Source organism: Panulirus ornatus, chromosome 12 (genome assembly GCF_036320965.1).
Source record: "Panulirus ornatus isolate Po-2019 chromosome 12, ASM3632096v1, whole genome shotgun sequence".
NCBI classification, from domain to species: Eukaryota; Metazoa; Arthropoda; class Malacostraca; order Decapoda; family Palinuridae; genus Panulirus; species Panulirus ornatus.
This window is the reverse complement of record NC_092235.1, coordinates 59567597-59582688: the sequence shown is the minus strand read 5'-3', so window position 1 is coordinate 59582688 and position 15092 is coordinate 59567597. Positions and strand designations below refer to the sequence as shown.

The window sequence follows — 15092 nt, the reverse complement described above, 5'->3', positions numbered from 1 at the left end:
TAGTAATATCTGTGATATCAGGGAAGGTGACAGAGAGGTACAAGATGTCGTGTGCGTCTGAATGAAATTCGAATCAAAGGCGAAAACCTCGGTTTTGTTACAGAATGCGTTGCCGCGGCAATGTGGGAGCGCCAGCCCTTTCGTGTTGACAGTTAATAACCTTGTGAATAGGGAAAATGGCCGTGGTGACGTTTGATCAAAGAGAATTCATTTGGGATTCTTTTCCCAGAAGGGGAAGGGAAACCCAGGCAGGAATCATGAAAATTTGCCGGAGCTGTTTGCGAGTCTATCTAACATAAACGATAAATCTTTTTTTAGCGCAATTTAACCTGTGGATGTTAACGGGGAGTTGATGACACTGAGAAATGAAAGAGATGTGAAAGATATCTTGAATATACCATATACCACATGTTTGAATATACCATATACCATATACCACATGTTTGAATATACCATATACCATATACCACATGTTTGCTGGAATAAAGTTATGTCTTCGTGACATTAGAAAGACTTGGATTAACTTTATTTAGACTCGGAGTGCTGCTCAGAGCGTCCATGTATATCACAGAGATGATACTTCAAGTCTTGAGGAATGTACGGTGAAACCATTGAAGGTAGAATGGAGTATGGTCTGTACAAGGAAACGGAGAAGGATGTGTACCTACGGAGGTAGGTACACATGTGCTGTTATATTACAAAATCTCGACAATTAGTCACGTTTGTTACGGAAGACTGTAACATAGGATTGAGTCAGGACATCCAACCGGTGAAAATTAAGCTTTCACTCTAGCTACAACAAACGGAAGATCTTGTCAAGTTGGGCAATGTAGACAAACGCTGTATACATCAAAGAAAGAATCCTTACTCATCAGTTCTGAGTGGTTCACAAGGGGGCCACCCGCTCAGTGAAGAGAATAATCTGCAACAGTTCACGTGTGGACGCCAAACAAATAAGCAACGCCACAAGAGAAAATGGAATGCTCGCTTCCTACGGTGACTATCAAGAAAACAGAGGACAGAAGGAATCTACCTCATCTCCAAAAGTCTCTTTTGTGTGTTACAGTACGTAGAAACTGGATATATCATCACATGGTTACTCATACCCTTCGTTGAGGATATATCAATAATGTAAAGAACAATGAATGTCTTTACCACATTACTTTGCGGAATGAACATGAATGAAGTAGAATTATAAGAGAGCAACGATGTGAAAGAAATGTCTTATCTCAGTCATGTAGACTCTAAGAGAGTCAACATAAAAAGTCAATTTCTCTCTTGCGTTCTTCGACAATTCGGTCAACATCAATTCTTGTGATGTGTTGACCATACGCTGCGACACGCCACTTCTCCTCTTCAAGTCTTCACGAACAGTCAGTTTCAACGGTACAATGACTTCTACGAAAATACCGTACCAGATGACGTTGCTGGTACAATAGTTTGTAACAAATCATTGTACCAAATGAGGATGGCAGCATTTCCTTCTTACAATTGTACCGTGTTCCATTTCCTCTTCAGCAAACATGTTTTGTTCAGTAGTGCTATTCACTTACTATTTTTGTTTCTCGTTAATGTACTCTCTGTCTTTTCGAGCAAAAACACCCATTGTGGGGCCAGGTACCAGGAGTCTCATGCTTTTAAAACGATGAAACGGCTGAAAAGGAGCAGAGGAAAAATGAATTATATTTCCGTTATCTTACTCTTCTTTTATGTTTTTTTCCCCGGTCTGAATTATATATATATATATATATATATATATATATATATATATATATATATATATATATATATATAAATATAAATATATATATATATATATATATATAATATAGATATATATATATATATATATATATATATATATATATATATATATATATATATATATATATATATATATATATATATATATATATATATATGTGACGTTCATTTTTTCATTCATTTCAAGCTAAAAGTTTGTTTCTAAATTGTTTCTTACATTTTTCATATGTATATATATGTATGTGTGTGTGTGTGTGCGTGTGTGTGTGTGTGTGTGTGTGTGTGTGTGTGTGTATATATATATGTATATTATCCCTGGGGATAGGGGTGAAAGAATACTTCCCACGTATTCCTCGCGTGTCGTAGAAAGCGACTAGAGGGGACGGGAGCGGGGGGCCGGAAATCCTCCCCTCCTTGTATTAATTTTCTAAAATGGGAAACAGAAGAAGGAGTCACGCGGGGAGTGCTCATCCTCCTCGAAGGCTCAGAGTGGGGTGCCTAAATGTGTGTGGATGTAACCAAGATGTGAAAAAAGGAGAGATAGGTAGTATGTTTGAGGAAAGGAACCTGGATGTTTTGGCTCTGAGTGAAACGAAGCTCAAGGGTAAAGGGGAAGAGTGGTTTGGAAATGTCTGGGGAGTGAAGTCAGGGGTTAGTGAGAGGACAAGAGCAAGGGAAGGAGTAGCAATACTCCTGAAACAGGAGTTGTGGGAGTATGTGATAGAATGTAAGAAAGTAAATTCTCGATTAATATGGGTAAAATTGAAAGTTGATGGAGAAAGGTGGGTGATTATTGGTGCATATGCACCTGGGCATGAGAAGAAAGATCATGAGAGGCAAGTGTTTTGGGAGCAGCTAAATGAGTGTGTTAGCGGTTTTGATGCACGAGACCGGGTTATAGTGATGGGTGATTTGAATGCAAAGGTGAGTAATGTGGCAGTTGAGGGAATAATTGGTATGCATGGGGTGTTCAGTGTTGTAAATGGAAATGGTGAAGAGCTTGTAGATTTATGTGCTGAAAAAGGACTGATGATTGGGAATACCTGGTTTAAAAAGCGAGATATACATAAGTATACTTATGTAAGTAGGAGAGATGGCCAGAGAGCGTTATTGGATTACGTGTTAATTGACAGGCGTGCGAAAGAGAGACTTTTGGATGTCAATGTGCTGAGAGGTGCAACTGGAGGGATGTCTGATCATTATCTTGTGGAGACTAAGGTGAAGATTTGTATGGGTTTTCAGAAAAGAAGAGTGAATGTTGGGGTGAAGAAGGTGGTGAGAGTAAGTGAGCTTGGGAAGGAGACCTGTGTGAAGAAGTATCAGGAGAGACTGTGTACAGAATGGAAAAAGGTGAGAACAATGGAAGTAAGGGGAGTGGGGGAGGAATGGGATGTATTTAGGGAATCAGTGATGGATTGCGCAAAAGATGCTTGTGGCATGAGAAGAGTGGGAGGTGGGCTGTTTAGAAAGGGTAGTGAGTGGTGGGATGAAGAAGTAAGAGTATTAGTGAAAGAGAAGAGAGAGGCATTTGGACGATTTTTGCAGGGAAAAAATGCAATTGAGTGGGAGAAGTATAAAAGAAAGAGACAGGAGGTCAAGAGAAAGGTGCAAGAGGTGAAAAAAAGGGCAAATGAGAGTTGGGGTGAGAGACTATCAGTAAATTTTAGGGAGAATAAAAAGATGTTCTGGAAGGAGGTAAATAGGGTGCGTAAGACAAGGGAGCAAATGGGAACTTCAGTGAAGGGCGTAAATGGGGAGGTGATAACAAGTAGTGGTGATGTGAGAAGGAGATGGAATGAGTATTTTGAAGGTTTGTTGAATGTGTCTGATGACAGAGTGGCAGATATAGGGTGTTTGGGTCGAGGTGGTGTGCAAAGTGAGAGGGTTAGGAAAAATGATTTGGTAAACAGAGAAGAGGTAGTAAAAGCTTTGCGGAAGATGAAAGCCGGCAAGGCAGCAGGTTTGGATGGTATTGCAGTGGAATTTATTAAGAAAGGGGGTGACTGTATTGTTGACTGGTTGGTAAGGTTATTTAATGTATGTATGACTCATGGTGAGGTGCCTGAGGATTGACGGAATGCGTGCATAGTGCCATTGTACAAAGGCAAAGGGGATAAGAGTGAGTGCTCAAATTACAGAGGTATAAGTTTGTTGAGTATTCCTGGTAAATTATATGGGAGGGTATTGATTGAGAGGGTGAAGGCATGTACAGAGCATCAGATTGGGGAAGAGCAGTGTGGTTTCAGAAGTGGTAGAGGATGTGTGGATCAGGTGTTTGCTTTGAAGAATGTATGTGAGAAATACTTAGAAAAGCAAATGGATTTGTATGTAGCATTTATGGATCTGGAGAAGGCATATGATAGAGTTGATAGAGATGCTCTGTGGAAGGTATTAAGAATATATGGTGTGGGAGGCAAGTTGTTAGAAGCAGTGAAAAGTTTTTATCGAGGATGTAAGGCATGTGTACCTGTAGGAAGAGAGGAAAGTGATTGGTTCTCAGTGAATGTAGGTTTGCGGCAGGGGTGTGTGATGTCTCCATGGTTGTTTAATTTGTTTATGGATGGGGTTGTTAGGGAGGTAAATGCAAGAGTTTTGGAAAGAGGGGCAAGTATGAAGTCTGTTGGGGATGAGAGAGCTTGGGAAGTGAGTCAGTTGTTGTTCGCTGATGATACAGCGCTGGTGGCTGATTCATGTGAGAAACTGCAGAAGCTGGTGACGGAGTTTGGTAAAGTGTGTGGAAGAAGAAAGTTAAGAGTAAATGTGAATAAGAGCAAGGTTATTAGGTACAGTAGGGTTGAGGGTCAAGTCAATTGGGAGGTGAGTTTGAATGGAGAAAAACTGGAGGAAGTGAAGTGTTTTAGATATCTGGGAGTGGATCTGTCAGCGGATGGAACCATGGAAGCGGAAGTGGATCATAGGGTGGGGGAGGGGGCGAAAATTTTGGGAGCCTTGAAAAATGTGTGGAAGTCGAGAACATTATCCCGGAAAGCAAAAATGGGTATGTTTGAAGGAATAGTAGTTCCAACAATGTTGTATGGTTGCGAGGCGTGGGCTATGGATAGAGTTGTGCGCAGGAGGATGGATGTGCTGGAAATGAGATGTTTGAGGACAATGTGTGGTGTGAGGTGGTTTGATCGAGTAAGTAACGTAAGGGTAAGAGAGGTGTGTGGAAATAAAAAGAGCGTGGTTGAGAGAGCAGAAGAGGGTGTTTTGAAATGGTTTGGGCACATGGAGAGAATGAGTGAGGAAAGATTGACCAAGAGGATATATGTGTCGGAGGTGGAGGGAACGAGGAGAAGAGGGAGACCAAATTGGAGGTGGAAAGATGGAGTGAAAAGGATTTTGTGTGATCGGGGCCTGAACATGCAGGAGGGTGAAAGGAGGGCAAGGAATAGAGTGAATTGGAGCGATGTGGTATACAGGGGTTGACGTGCTGTCAGTGGATTGAATCAAGGCATGTGAAGCGTCCGGGGTAAACCAAGGAAAGCTGTGTAGGTATGTATATTTGCGTGTGTGGACGTGTGTATGTACATGTGTATGGGGGGGTTGGGCCATTTCTTTCGTCTGTTTCCTTGCGCTACCTTGCAAACGCGGGAGACAGCGACAAAGTATAAAAAAAAAAAAAAAAAAATATATATATATATATATATATATACATATATATATATATATATATATATATATATATATATATATATATATATATATATATATATATATATATATACATAATATATATATATATATATATATATATATATATATATATATATATATATATATATATATATATATATATATATATATGTATATATATATATATTCCTTTCCTCTGAATAGATGGGCATAACAGTTGAAATGAAGTGTTATGTGTATCTCTGGTTACATAGACTTTATATGTGAGTACACTTGTAAGTTCACAAGTCGAAATATTATAATTGGTTCACTTATATTTTACGACAGACCAAAAAAATCACCACAGGCAAGGTTCTTAATCAGAAATGGTCATTTTAAGTTTTCTTTTGATTTTCATTCGTCCATGACTGGTAAACGGAAAGCAGGTTATAATTTATGTAGGAGCTGACATTATGGGGGCGTCTTTAAATTGCCCGTCTACACAACCATGCAAATATTTACTGTAATTACGGAGGACAGGTTATCTACAACATTGTCCCCTCCCCTACCACCCTATGGTACATGTTGTGTTGGTAAAGTATTGGATTTTGAGTGATAGAAATGGAATAATGTTAACAGATGAATAGAGGGAGGCAGATGGAGGTATAGAGGAAGAGATAATAAGCCATGTATGCCTATTTGCATGTTGCATCGTGTGTGTGTGTGTGTGTGTGTGTGTGTGTGTGTGTGTATTTCCTATGTTTACAGTAACTTAAGATGTATCAAACACAACCAGGCTGTAGAGTGATGCAGTTGGTACTCTAACCAAGTCTGTATGTGGCGTTATTTCTAGGAATTTATTCCTTAGAACTAGAAATCAGACTGCCAATGATAATGCCAATAACACCAAATCCAGATACATTGAAAAATCGACAGATTTCGGGAACTGATTGATTTTTAATGCAATTAATAATCTGCACAGTCAAAAGAAGACTTGAAATGTCACTGTGTTCTTTTGTATTAGTATATTTTTTTCGAAAGCCAAATTACACTGTCTTCCCAAAATAACTGACAAAAATGAAAATAGAATTTTGCACATTCCCATCAACATCTCTTTTCTCCATCGTAAAGACGTATGTAGTATTATTGCTTTGCGTTCCAACGCTAAGCAGAAAACAATCACATTTCTACTCATTGTTGGTTGTGTCTAACGTTACCCTCTACGCCCCCACTCAGGGTGAGGCCCTGGACTCGTCAGCTGGAGTGCTGGTGTCCAACATGACGCTGGTGCTACAGAAAGTGTCACGCTCGAACGCTGGGTCCTACACCTGCCACGCCACCAACATCGAGGGATCGGCCGCGTCACCCCCCTCTCCACCTGGACATCAAGTGTAAGTCTCTCTCTACCATTAGGAATTACCTTGTGACATTGGTATCTAAAGGTACTGTGTTCATGAAGTGGCAGCTGTTCTTGCCTTCGATGCTTTCAGCTTTAATATTTTAGTTTCATGGGTCACAGTTCTATGGATTGGGTAAGCCATTCGATCAAAGGGTTATGATAGCATCCTCATACACTAGTGTGTAGTTCAGTAGAGGTCGGGTTAATAGAGGATCTATTACATCCAAAAGGACTTAAATAAAAAAAAAGTATTCTGGTTAATAAGGGTTAGGTGAATTCCAACTGTAATAAGGTCAAAAGATACCCAGTGTAGTCGTAATCTACCTTCTTTTGGAAGTTGTAAGTGCCTGTTTTAAGTAAAAGAGGTAATTCACATCTAAGTGATCATATGATAATGTTGAGGTCTATAATGTGAGGTATGAGACCGTCAACAATGGGTTGTGGATGGCAAAAGTACTTTTTGGGTTAACTACGTGTTCAAAATAAGGCAAATTAGAGAAAGTTACACTTTTCAAAATTGTTATTGTAGTGGTAAAGTTCAGGGGATAGCAATGGTCATTGTAGTTCTTCGTATGCACTACGAATCAATGAATGTTATCATAAGCCATCTTGCATTATTAGCGAATTCATAGACATCGGGAACGCACCTGGAACTAAAGGGGTCTACGAAATTTCTGAAATATTTATTGATTTGATCGTGTAACCAATATCTAAATCACTTTACGAAATATATATATTATGGAGGAAATGAAAACAGTGATCCCTGTATAAATGCCTAATCCAAAGTTTTTACATCTTTTCTTTTTTCATCATTATAACGCGTCTACGCGTGTGGGCGATGGGCGTCGTGTGGGCGGTGGGCGTTGTGTATTATACAGACGCTCCCGTGTGTGCCTCAGACAAGATCTCCCAGTACAGCGTGGCCAAGCATGAGAACGCTCGCATCTCCTGCAACGTCTTGGCCAACCCTCCCGTCGTTCACTTCAGCTGGGCCTTCAACAACACGGCCGAGGCTGTCAGTGTCCCTTCTGATCGGTGAGTTCCCCCGACCGGGTAACATGAGAGAGAGTGAGAGAGAGAGAGAGAGAGAGAGAGAGAGAGAGAGAGAGAGAGAGAGAGAGAGAGAGAGACCCTATGCGTCATTGATTCTGCCAGACCGAGATTACATCATGGCACTGATAGAACGTAAACAGTGGAATGATGGAAAACTTGCATCACTTCTTTCATCTTTCTGTCCGAATTTCTTTCATGCACGGAGATTCCACCCAGGTTATCCAAACACTTCAGACATTCTTCATTCGCTGCAATCGATATGTTGATCGAGGGGAAAGCAAAAGCAAAGACTGTTGAGAGTAATGAGATAATCATTGGCGTGGTTGGCATGTTGCTGGTAGGATCCTGTGATAAAGTGAATCATTACGACAATCTTAGCACAACCTGTTGTTATGGAAATGTAAGCAAACAGTTCTTTTGTTTTATGTCAATAGTGTAAGTACATAAAGCAGCACACACACACACACACACACACACACATATACACGCACACACAGCATGGGTCTCCGTGATGTATTGGTTAGCGTTATCATGGCATTTCAGACCACACCCAACAGAGGTGTTCATACTGTCTGTTTGTGTACACTTACAGAAGAATTAAAACATGGGACACATATACTAGGTTAAGAGACGGGGCAACAAGAGCGTAAAACGCCATACACAAATAGTCATCACACACACACACACACGTTATAATAGTCACAAGATCAAGATAGAGCAACTCTTGCCATGCATAAGCCAACCTCCACACATACACACATTAGTCAACAAAACATACTTTTAAAAGTGGATGTTTGCACTGGCCAGATGGGGGCTCAGTAAAGCTAATTGACATAATGTTCAAAAACAAACGTTAACTAACAAATGTCGGAGAATTCCAGTACAAATGCGGATCAAACGTGACCCAGTGTGAGCAAACACACACACACACACACACACACACACATGGGTAGCGTTACTGACCATGGGTTTGAAAACTGGGCGCGGCAGCCGTGCCACACGCAATCTAGACGTTCATTCTCCCTCTCGAGGCTAATTCATAGATGGTTACCTGGCTTGGGATGGTGTGTGTGTGTGTGTGTGTGTGTGTATAAAACTGGAGTAATGACATAGAAAAGGTTAAGAGAGTAGCAACACGAAAGTAAAACTTTTTCTTCGCAGCACACAAAGAGCAAGGACACACACACACACATATACACTCACAGATATATATATATATATATATATATATATATATATATATATATATATATATATATATATATATATATGTATAAATTATCTATTTTTATTCATTTGTCATACTTTGTCGCTGTCTCCCGCGTTAGCGAGGTAGCGCAAGGAAACACGAAAGAATGGCCCAACCCACCCACATACACATGTATATACATACATGTCATCACTGCTTCCTTAAATGCATCCTATTCCTTCTCCTCTCCCCTTACGTCATTTGCTTTCACCTTTTTTCATTCTGCACTCAATCTCTCCTGGTACTTCCTCACACAAGAATCCCCTTTCCAAGCTGCACTTACTCTCACCACTCTCTTCACCGCAACATTCTGTCTTCTTTTCAGAAAACCTCTACATATCTTCACCTTTGCCACCACAAGATGATGGTCAGACATCCCCCAGTTGCTACTCTCAGCACATTAACATCCAAAAGTCTCTCTTTCGCGCGCCTATCGATTAACACGTAATCCAATAACGCTCTCTGGCCATCTGTCCTACTTACATACATATACTTATGAATATATATCTCTTTTAAAACCAGGTATTCCCAATCACCACTTCTTTTTCAGCACATAAACCTACAAGCTCTTCGTCATTTCCATTTACAACACTGAACACCCAATTACACCAAATATACTCTCAACTGCCACATTACTCACCTTTGCATTCAAATCACCCATCGCTATAACCCGGTCTCGTGCATTAAAGCTGCTAACACACTCACTCAACTTCTCCCCAGGCACTTGCCTCTCATGATCTTTCTTCTCATGACCCTGTGCATAGGCACTAATAATCACTCATCTCTCTCCATCCACTTTCAGTTTTACCCATATCAATCTAGAGATTACTTTCTTACACTCTATCAGAGGGGTAGTTGTGCTTCTTCTTCCTTTGATCTTGTCCTCTCACCAACCCCTGACTTTACTTTATATACATATATATATATATATATATATATATATATATATATATATATATATATATATATATATATATATATAGAGAGAGAGAGAGAGAGAGAGAGAGAGAGAGAGATTTTGTTCCTCAATCTTGATCATCCGGAGCTGCGATCTGGATAACTTGGATATCCGGGACTTCGTCTCGGACGACGTAAACATCCGGAGACCGCGGCCTCTGTGATGGGAAGCTCCCAGCCTCCCGTCAGTGATCACGTTCATATCTGAGGCTATCAACACCAGTCATAAAGAAATCAATATATTTTCTTCCTGTAAATATTTTTTTCAGAATCATTTTCTGAGAAATATGACTTTCGTGTCATTAGAAATAGCAAGAAGCCAAAATAGTAGGTAGATTTCTCGAGATATTGTTTATTCGTCGAATGTGATAGAAGGAAGGACTGGGCTCCTGGTTCCGGTGAATCACTCTAAGGATTGAGGTACCTGACCAGTCCTGCCACGAGTTGGGTCATAGATACGATCACTAAGGATTGAGGTACCTGACCAGTCCTGCCACGAGTTGGGTCATAGATACGATCACTAGGAACGTTTCCTCGCTGTACAAACGGTTGGAATTTACATGATAGTGGGAGGGAGTTAAGGTATTGTAGACCTTGATTTCAACTTGATGTAATTCACTTTAGCATTGATAATATCAACCTGTCTGTAGAGGTTGCTTATGAAACTATACACTCCATAAATTCATTTGGTTAAGCTATTAGCAAACAACCCAAAGTAATGTGAAACCACATTACCATAACACCAAACAAAATCTTGTGTGTTTTATGAATATCTAAAGGTTCAGGGTAAAGAAATGGGACATTGTAATATATAAAGCAAGAAGATACCTTTGACATGGCTATATCATCATTAACGAAAGGGGCAGGAATACTATCTCGTCGAAGATGTTTCTACTAAAAAAAGAAGAAAAAAATCCCACCTTACCTTACTCCCATGTGGAGCGCAGACCTGAAGCTTCAGGAATCTTATTAGAAGGATCTTGGTGTTGCATAACTGATTATATCCCCACGTACATTCGCATTTCCTTGCATGCATGTTCGTGCATTAGTGTGTCTGCATTTTTACCGTGAATGTCAGTCTATGTGCCTTCCTTTCATATTCTTCTTGTATGACATCCATCACGTGTATACGACTAGGAATATTTGTTGCATATATGCGTAAGTCTTTATTATTTCTTTTTTTTTTCCCCTTTGTTTTAGACGTCTTTTTATAAGTCTGTACGTCGATTCATCACCATGGATAAAGATAGGGTTCGCTTTGACCACATCGTGATGAATATACAGTTTTAGATTTGGTGGTGTGCATCAGTCAGACCACGACGGGGAGAGAGAGAGAGAGAGAGAGAGAGAGAGAGAGAGAGAGAGAGAGAGAGAGAGAGAGAGAGAGAGAGAGAGAGAGAGAGTGTAGGTCTAGGCAGCTGATCACACGCTGGTGGTGTTGGTAGAACGGGTAGACCTGAATCATACCTAGTGACGTATTTAGGGTATGACAGGTAGGGCAGGTACCCTGGGTGCGCCACTTGAAGGGGGGCGCCACTCAACAGGTTTGTTTCTTGACATATGACACCCGATTGACATTTTCAACAGTTGGGTTTTGTGAGATGAAAAAGAAACTCTCCTACTTTTCAACTATAGTAATATTTTGCTACTATCACATTACTGCTTCTACGTTACAATTTTGATCAAATAAGTCTTTAACTTTAAGTCTTTCAGAGTTTATATAAATCTAAATTTGGCCTAACTCTTTAACAGTTTATAATTACACTGTATATATCTTTATATACATCCACTGTATGTACATTTTTTACTCAAGCCAGGAGCGAAATTTCAGTGCTTGCCACTGACGCTATTTCCCTTAGATACGTCCCTGGTGATACTGATCATGCGTGTGTGAGTTTATTTACGTTGTTATGAGGGAGACTGGGAGAGGAGAATCTGGATTTATGGGAGGTTTGGATAGACGTCTAAAGAGGAATATTTTTTCGCGAGGGAAGGAATCATTCCATATATAGTCTGAACACGCGGAGGGTGAGGAGGACTTTACTCTTTTGATGTGTAAAGTCTTTCGTCTGATTTCTTTTTCTTTAAGGCTGTTGACCTGCGTTTTCACTCCCTTGACAGCATTATTGTCTTAGAAATAGACAAGGTGATTTTTCCGAAAGCCAGTGTCTTTATGTCATACATATACTTATGCATACGATTGTCAACACACTGAAAGAACGTGATCTCAGTCATGTAATCCATGACACGAATGAATGGTGAGATGGCTATGGACATTAAAAATCAAACATAATCCTCAAATACATGATATCAAATCTCTCTTTCAGAATCAATCTTTTTTCTTATGAAATCATCGAAAAAAATATATATAAAATCAGTTGATGTATTTCATTCATTTGATTATCACTTCTCGGTAGAGGCTATAGGAAACGCTGGAATATAGAACCTAACAAGTTCCTCTTCACTACATGAAGGGTAATAGGATTTGCAATTGTTATAGAAAGCTTTGAATGTTCCTCAAAGGCTTTAATCCCTTACGGTAACACTATCATATTGGTCCACGATGCTCCTAGCACCGCTAGAACTCAGTAACTTTACTCGTCCTCACAGGATTACAGAAACCAATAATGATCTAGTAGATAACTTTATAAATCCAGCACAACGAGCTAGACCACTTTGCTAGGTCACGAGAGGGTTTGAGGCGACACTTGCATCGTCTTCGAAGATTATCACGGACAAACACTGAGTGATAAACATGAAAGGATTGCAGTCTCCATAGGTGTTACGAAGCATCACAGAGAGGCAGACAGTAATAAAACAGTGCTTATGGGCTGTGTCTCTAATTCCAAGGGAGTGGAGAAAGCGGCTAAGGCAATCTAGATAATGCCAGCATTAGAGTGATCATAAGTTTTTGAGCTGAGCAGCACTTATTCATCTACTGTTATCGGATTTGAAGATGCCGTTGTGATAAAGATACGAAACTACGCTATCTAAGAAACATCTCCATTGGGTAGAAATGCATACAAGGCAGCAAGTTTACGAATTGCTACATACAACGTCATCATTTGCAGAACGTTCATACTCTATTCCTACAATGCTAATTGCGCGGTAATACCATGAATTAATTAACTGATACCTTCAATTAACCCGCCTGGCATAAATCCACGATTATAAAAGGATTTATTTAACAGCAAATGCAGCATTATGGTTCCAGACGATCAATCACTGACCCCAGACTTTCACACAGGAAACCCCAGTGTGATACACATTGATGTCTTTTCAGACTCCCATAACACTTGGTTATTCATCGACCAAATTAATGTCATTAAGGCGTGTAAGGAAGACTGTACTCCGGCCATGTGTGTGTGTGTGTGTGTGTGTGTGTGTGTATCATCAGTTTGCTTAGTTATTTGCGCTTAGGTTCCGTTTGTGAGGTTCAATTCTTTGTGCTTGTTGGTGTGGATATTGCTTTTATTTCCCTTAGTTGCCTCTAATCAGAAAGGAATTTTGTTCTCGTTTGTTTGATGTTTAAGAATTTTCCGAGGGGGGGAATAAACTCTAAGATAAGATAAAATCACTCCTTGGATTCATGGAGGTAAATAGACTGACTTTCTTTGTTAAAAGATATTCAAATAAGATACACTTTCAAATTTTTTTTCAGCATAGGAGTTCATTATTGCATTATCGACTTTGCTTCATCAGCTTACCAGAGCAGTCATTCTCACAATAATATTACTGATCCACAAAGCCATTAAGCTATACTAAGTTATTAGACCATCTCTCCGGTGGCCTTGACGAACACATATATTAAGCTCCGTGTAGTAAACAGAACAATATCCCACCAAAAATGCCAGTGGCTTGAATGTTATAGTAGACACTCATTATCTATTCTATATTTACTGTTTTGTCTCACCTCGGGGCAGGTATGTAGTCATGGGCACGGAGTCTGTTGTGAACTACACTCCCGTCACGGAGCTGGACTATGGCACGCTCCTCTGCCTGGCTACCAACGACATTGGCCAACAGACTCATCCCTGCGTCTTCCAGATTGTCGCAGCAGGTAGGATTACAAGCTAAGCATTAACTCATCCAAGCTACAATGTTAAGAGAAATTCCTGTGTCATTTTAGTTCTGCTGATAACTGTAGCGCGTAGGATTCCAGACTCAAAACTAAGTCTTCCAGGTAAGGTAAGAGACGGTACGAAGTCTCGCGCTAAACAGCATAGGGAGACTCTAGTCTTAATACAGAAATCTTCCACACAGTATCAAAGGGTGAAACTGAAGACTCACCAATACATCTCCCAGATATTGGCAACAGGTATTACTCCAGACTCAGTCTTAATTAGGTCTGTCATTGATAGCAAGTTTTACTCCAAAACCAGTCGAAAGTCTTGACAGTGGCATAAGAAAAAATGGTTCATACTTCGCACATCTTCTTGATAAAAGCAGTATGGTGAAGACTGCGAAGATCTGAACAATGGCAACACGTAAGATTCCAGACTACACTCTATTATCCAGAGGGTCGCACCATATGAAATTCCAGAATCACACGTAGTTTTCCAGCAGTCGACAGCAACCATAGGTTCTAGCTTCACCTTAGAAATATCCCCGTCAATATCTTTTTTTTAGATTCCAGTGTCAACGTTTCTTCCTTCAGAATTAAGATGGTGTTAAAGGCGAATGATTACTCGACCATCTTCCTGCAAGTGGCGGTAGGTAGATCCTAGCATTGGGGTGAGCGTGTCTTGCGGTTAAGGAAACCGAGTCAAATGTCAGGCAATAAACCCGAGCTATATCCGAAGGCTATTCACTTGCTATATTCACCGAGTTTTCCAGATAAGTTCATAAAAAGTACAAAGTCTTACGTATAACACCGAGACTCCAGTCTCAATAGAGGTATGTCTTCCGGATAAATGATGGCAACATATATAATCCCACGTGTGTTTTATGTTGCTTTAAAGTTTGGCATTTTACATATAGCCCTTTAACTTAAAAGTTGTTTGCGTACGTACAGTATTCTTTCATTCTTAATCTTCTATCCATTTCTTTGATCTG

At 39.9% G+C, this 15092-nt stretch overlaps 1 protein-coding gene across 1 annotated transcript in view; it reads left to right on the top strand.

Moving 5' to 3' along the window:
* Positions 1-14096, top strand: part of LOC139752092 (uncharacterized) — a 162712-nt gene extending 148616 nt beyond the window's left edge. Inside the window, exons 9-11 of the mRNA XM_071667954.1 lie at positions 6616-6770; positions 7657-7813; positions 13961-14096. Coding sequence (XP_071524055.1) covers positions 6616-6770; positions 7657-7711 — 210 coding nt within the window. The 3' untranslated portion in view covers positions 7712-7813; positions 13961-14096. The remainder of the gene's footprint in view (positions 1-6615; positions 6771-7656; positions 7814-13960) is intronic.
* Positions 14097-15092: the final 996 nt, after the last annotated feature.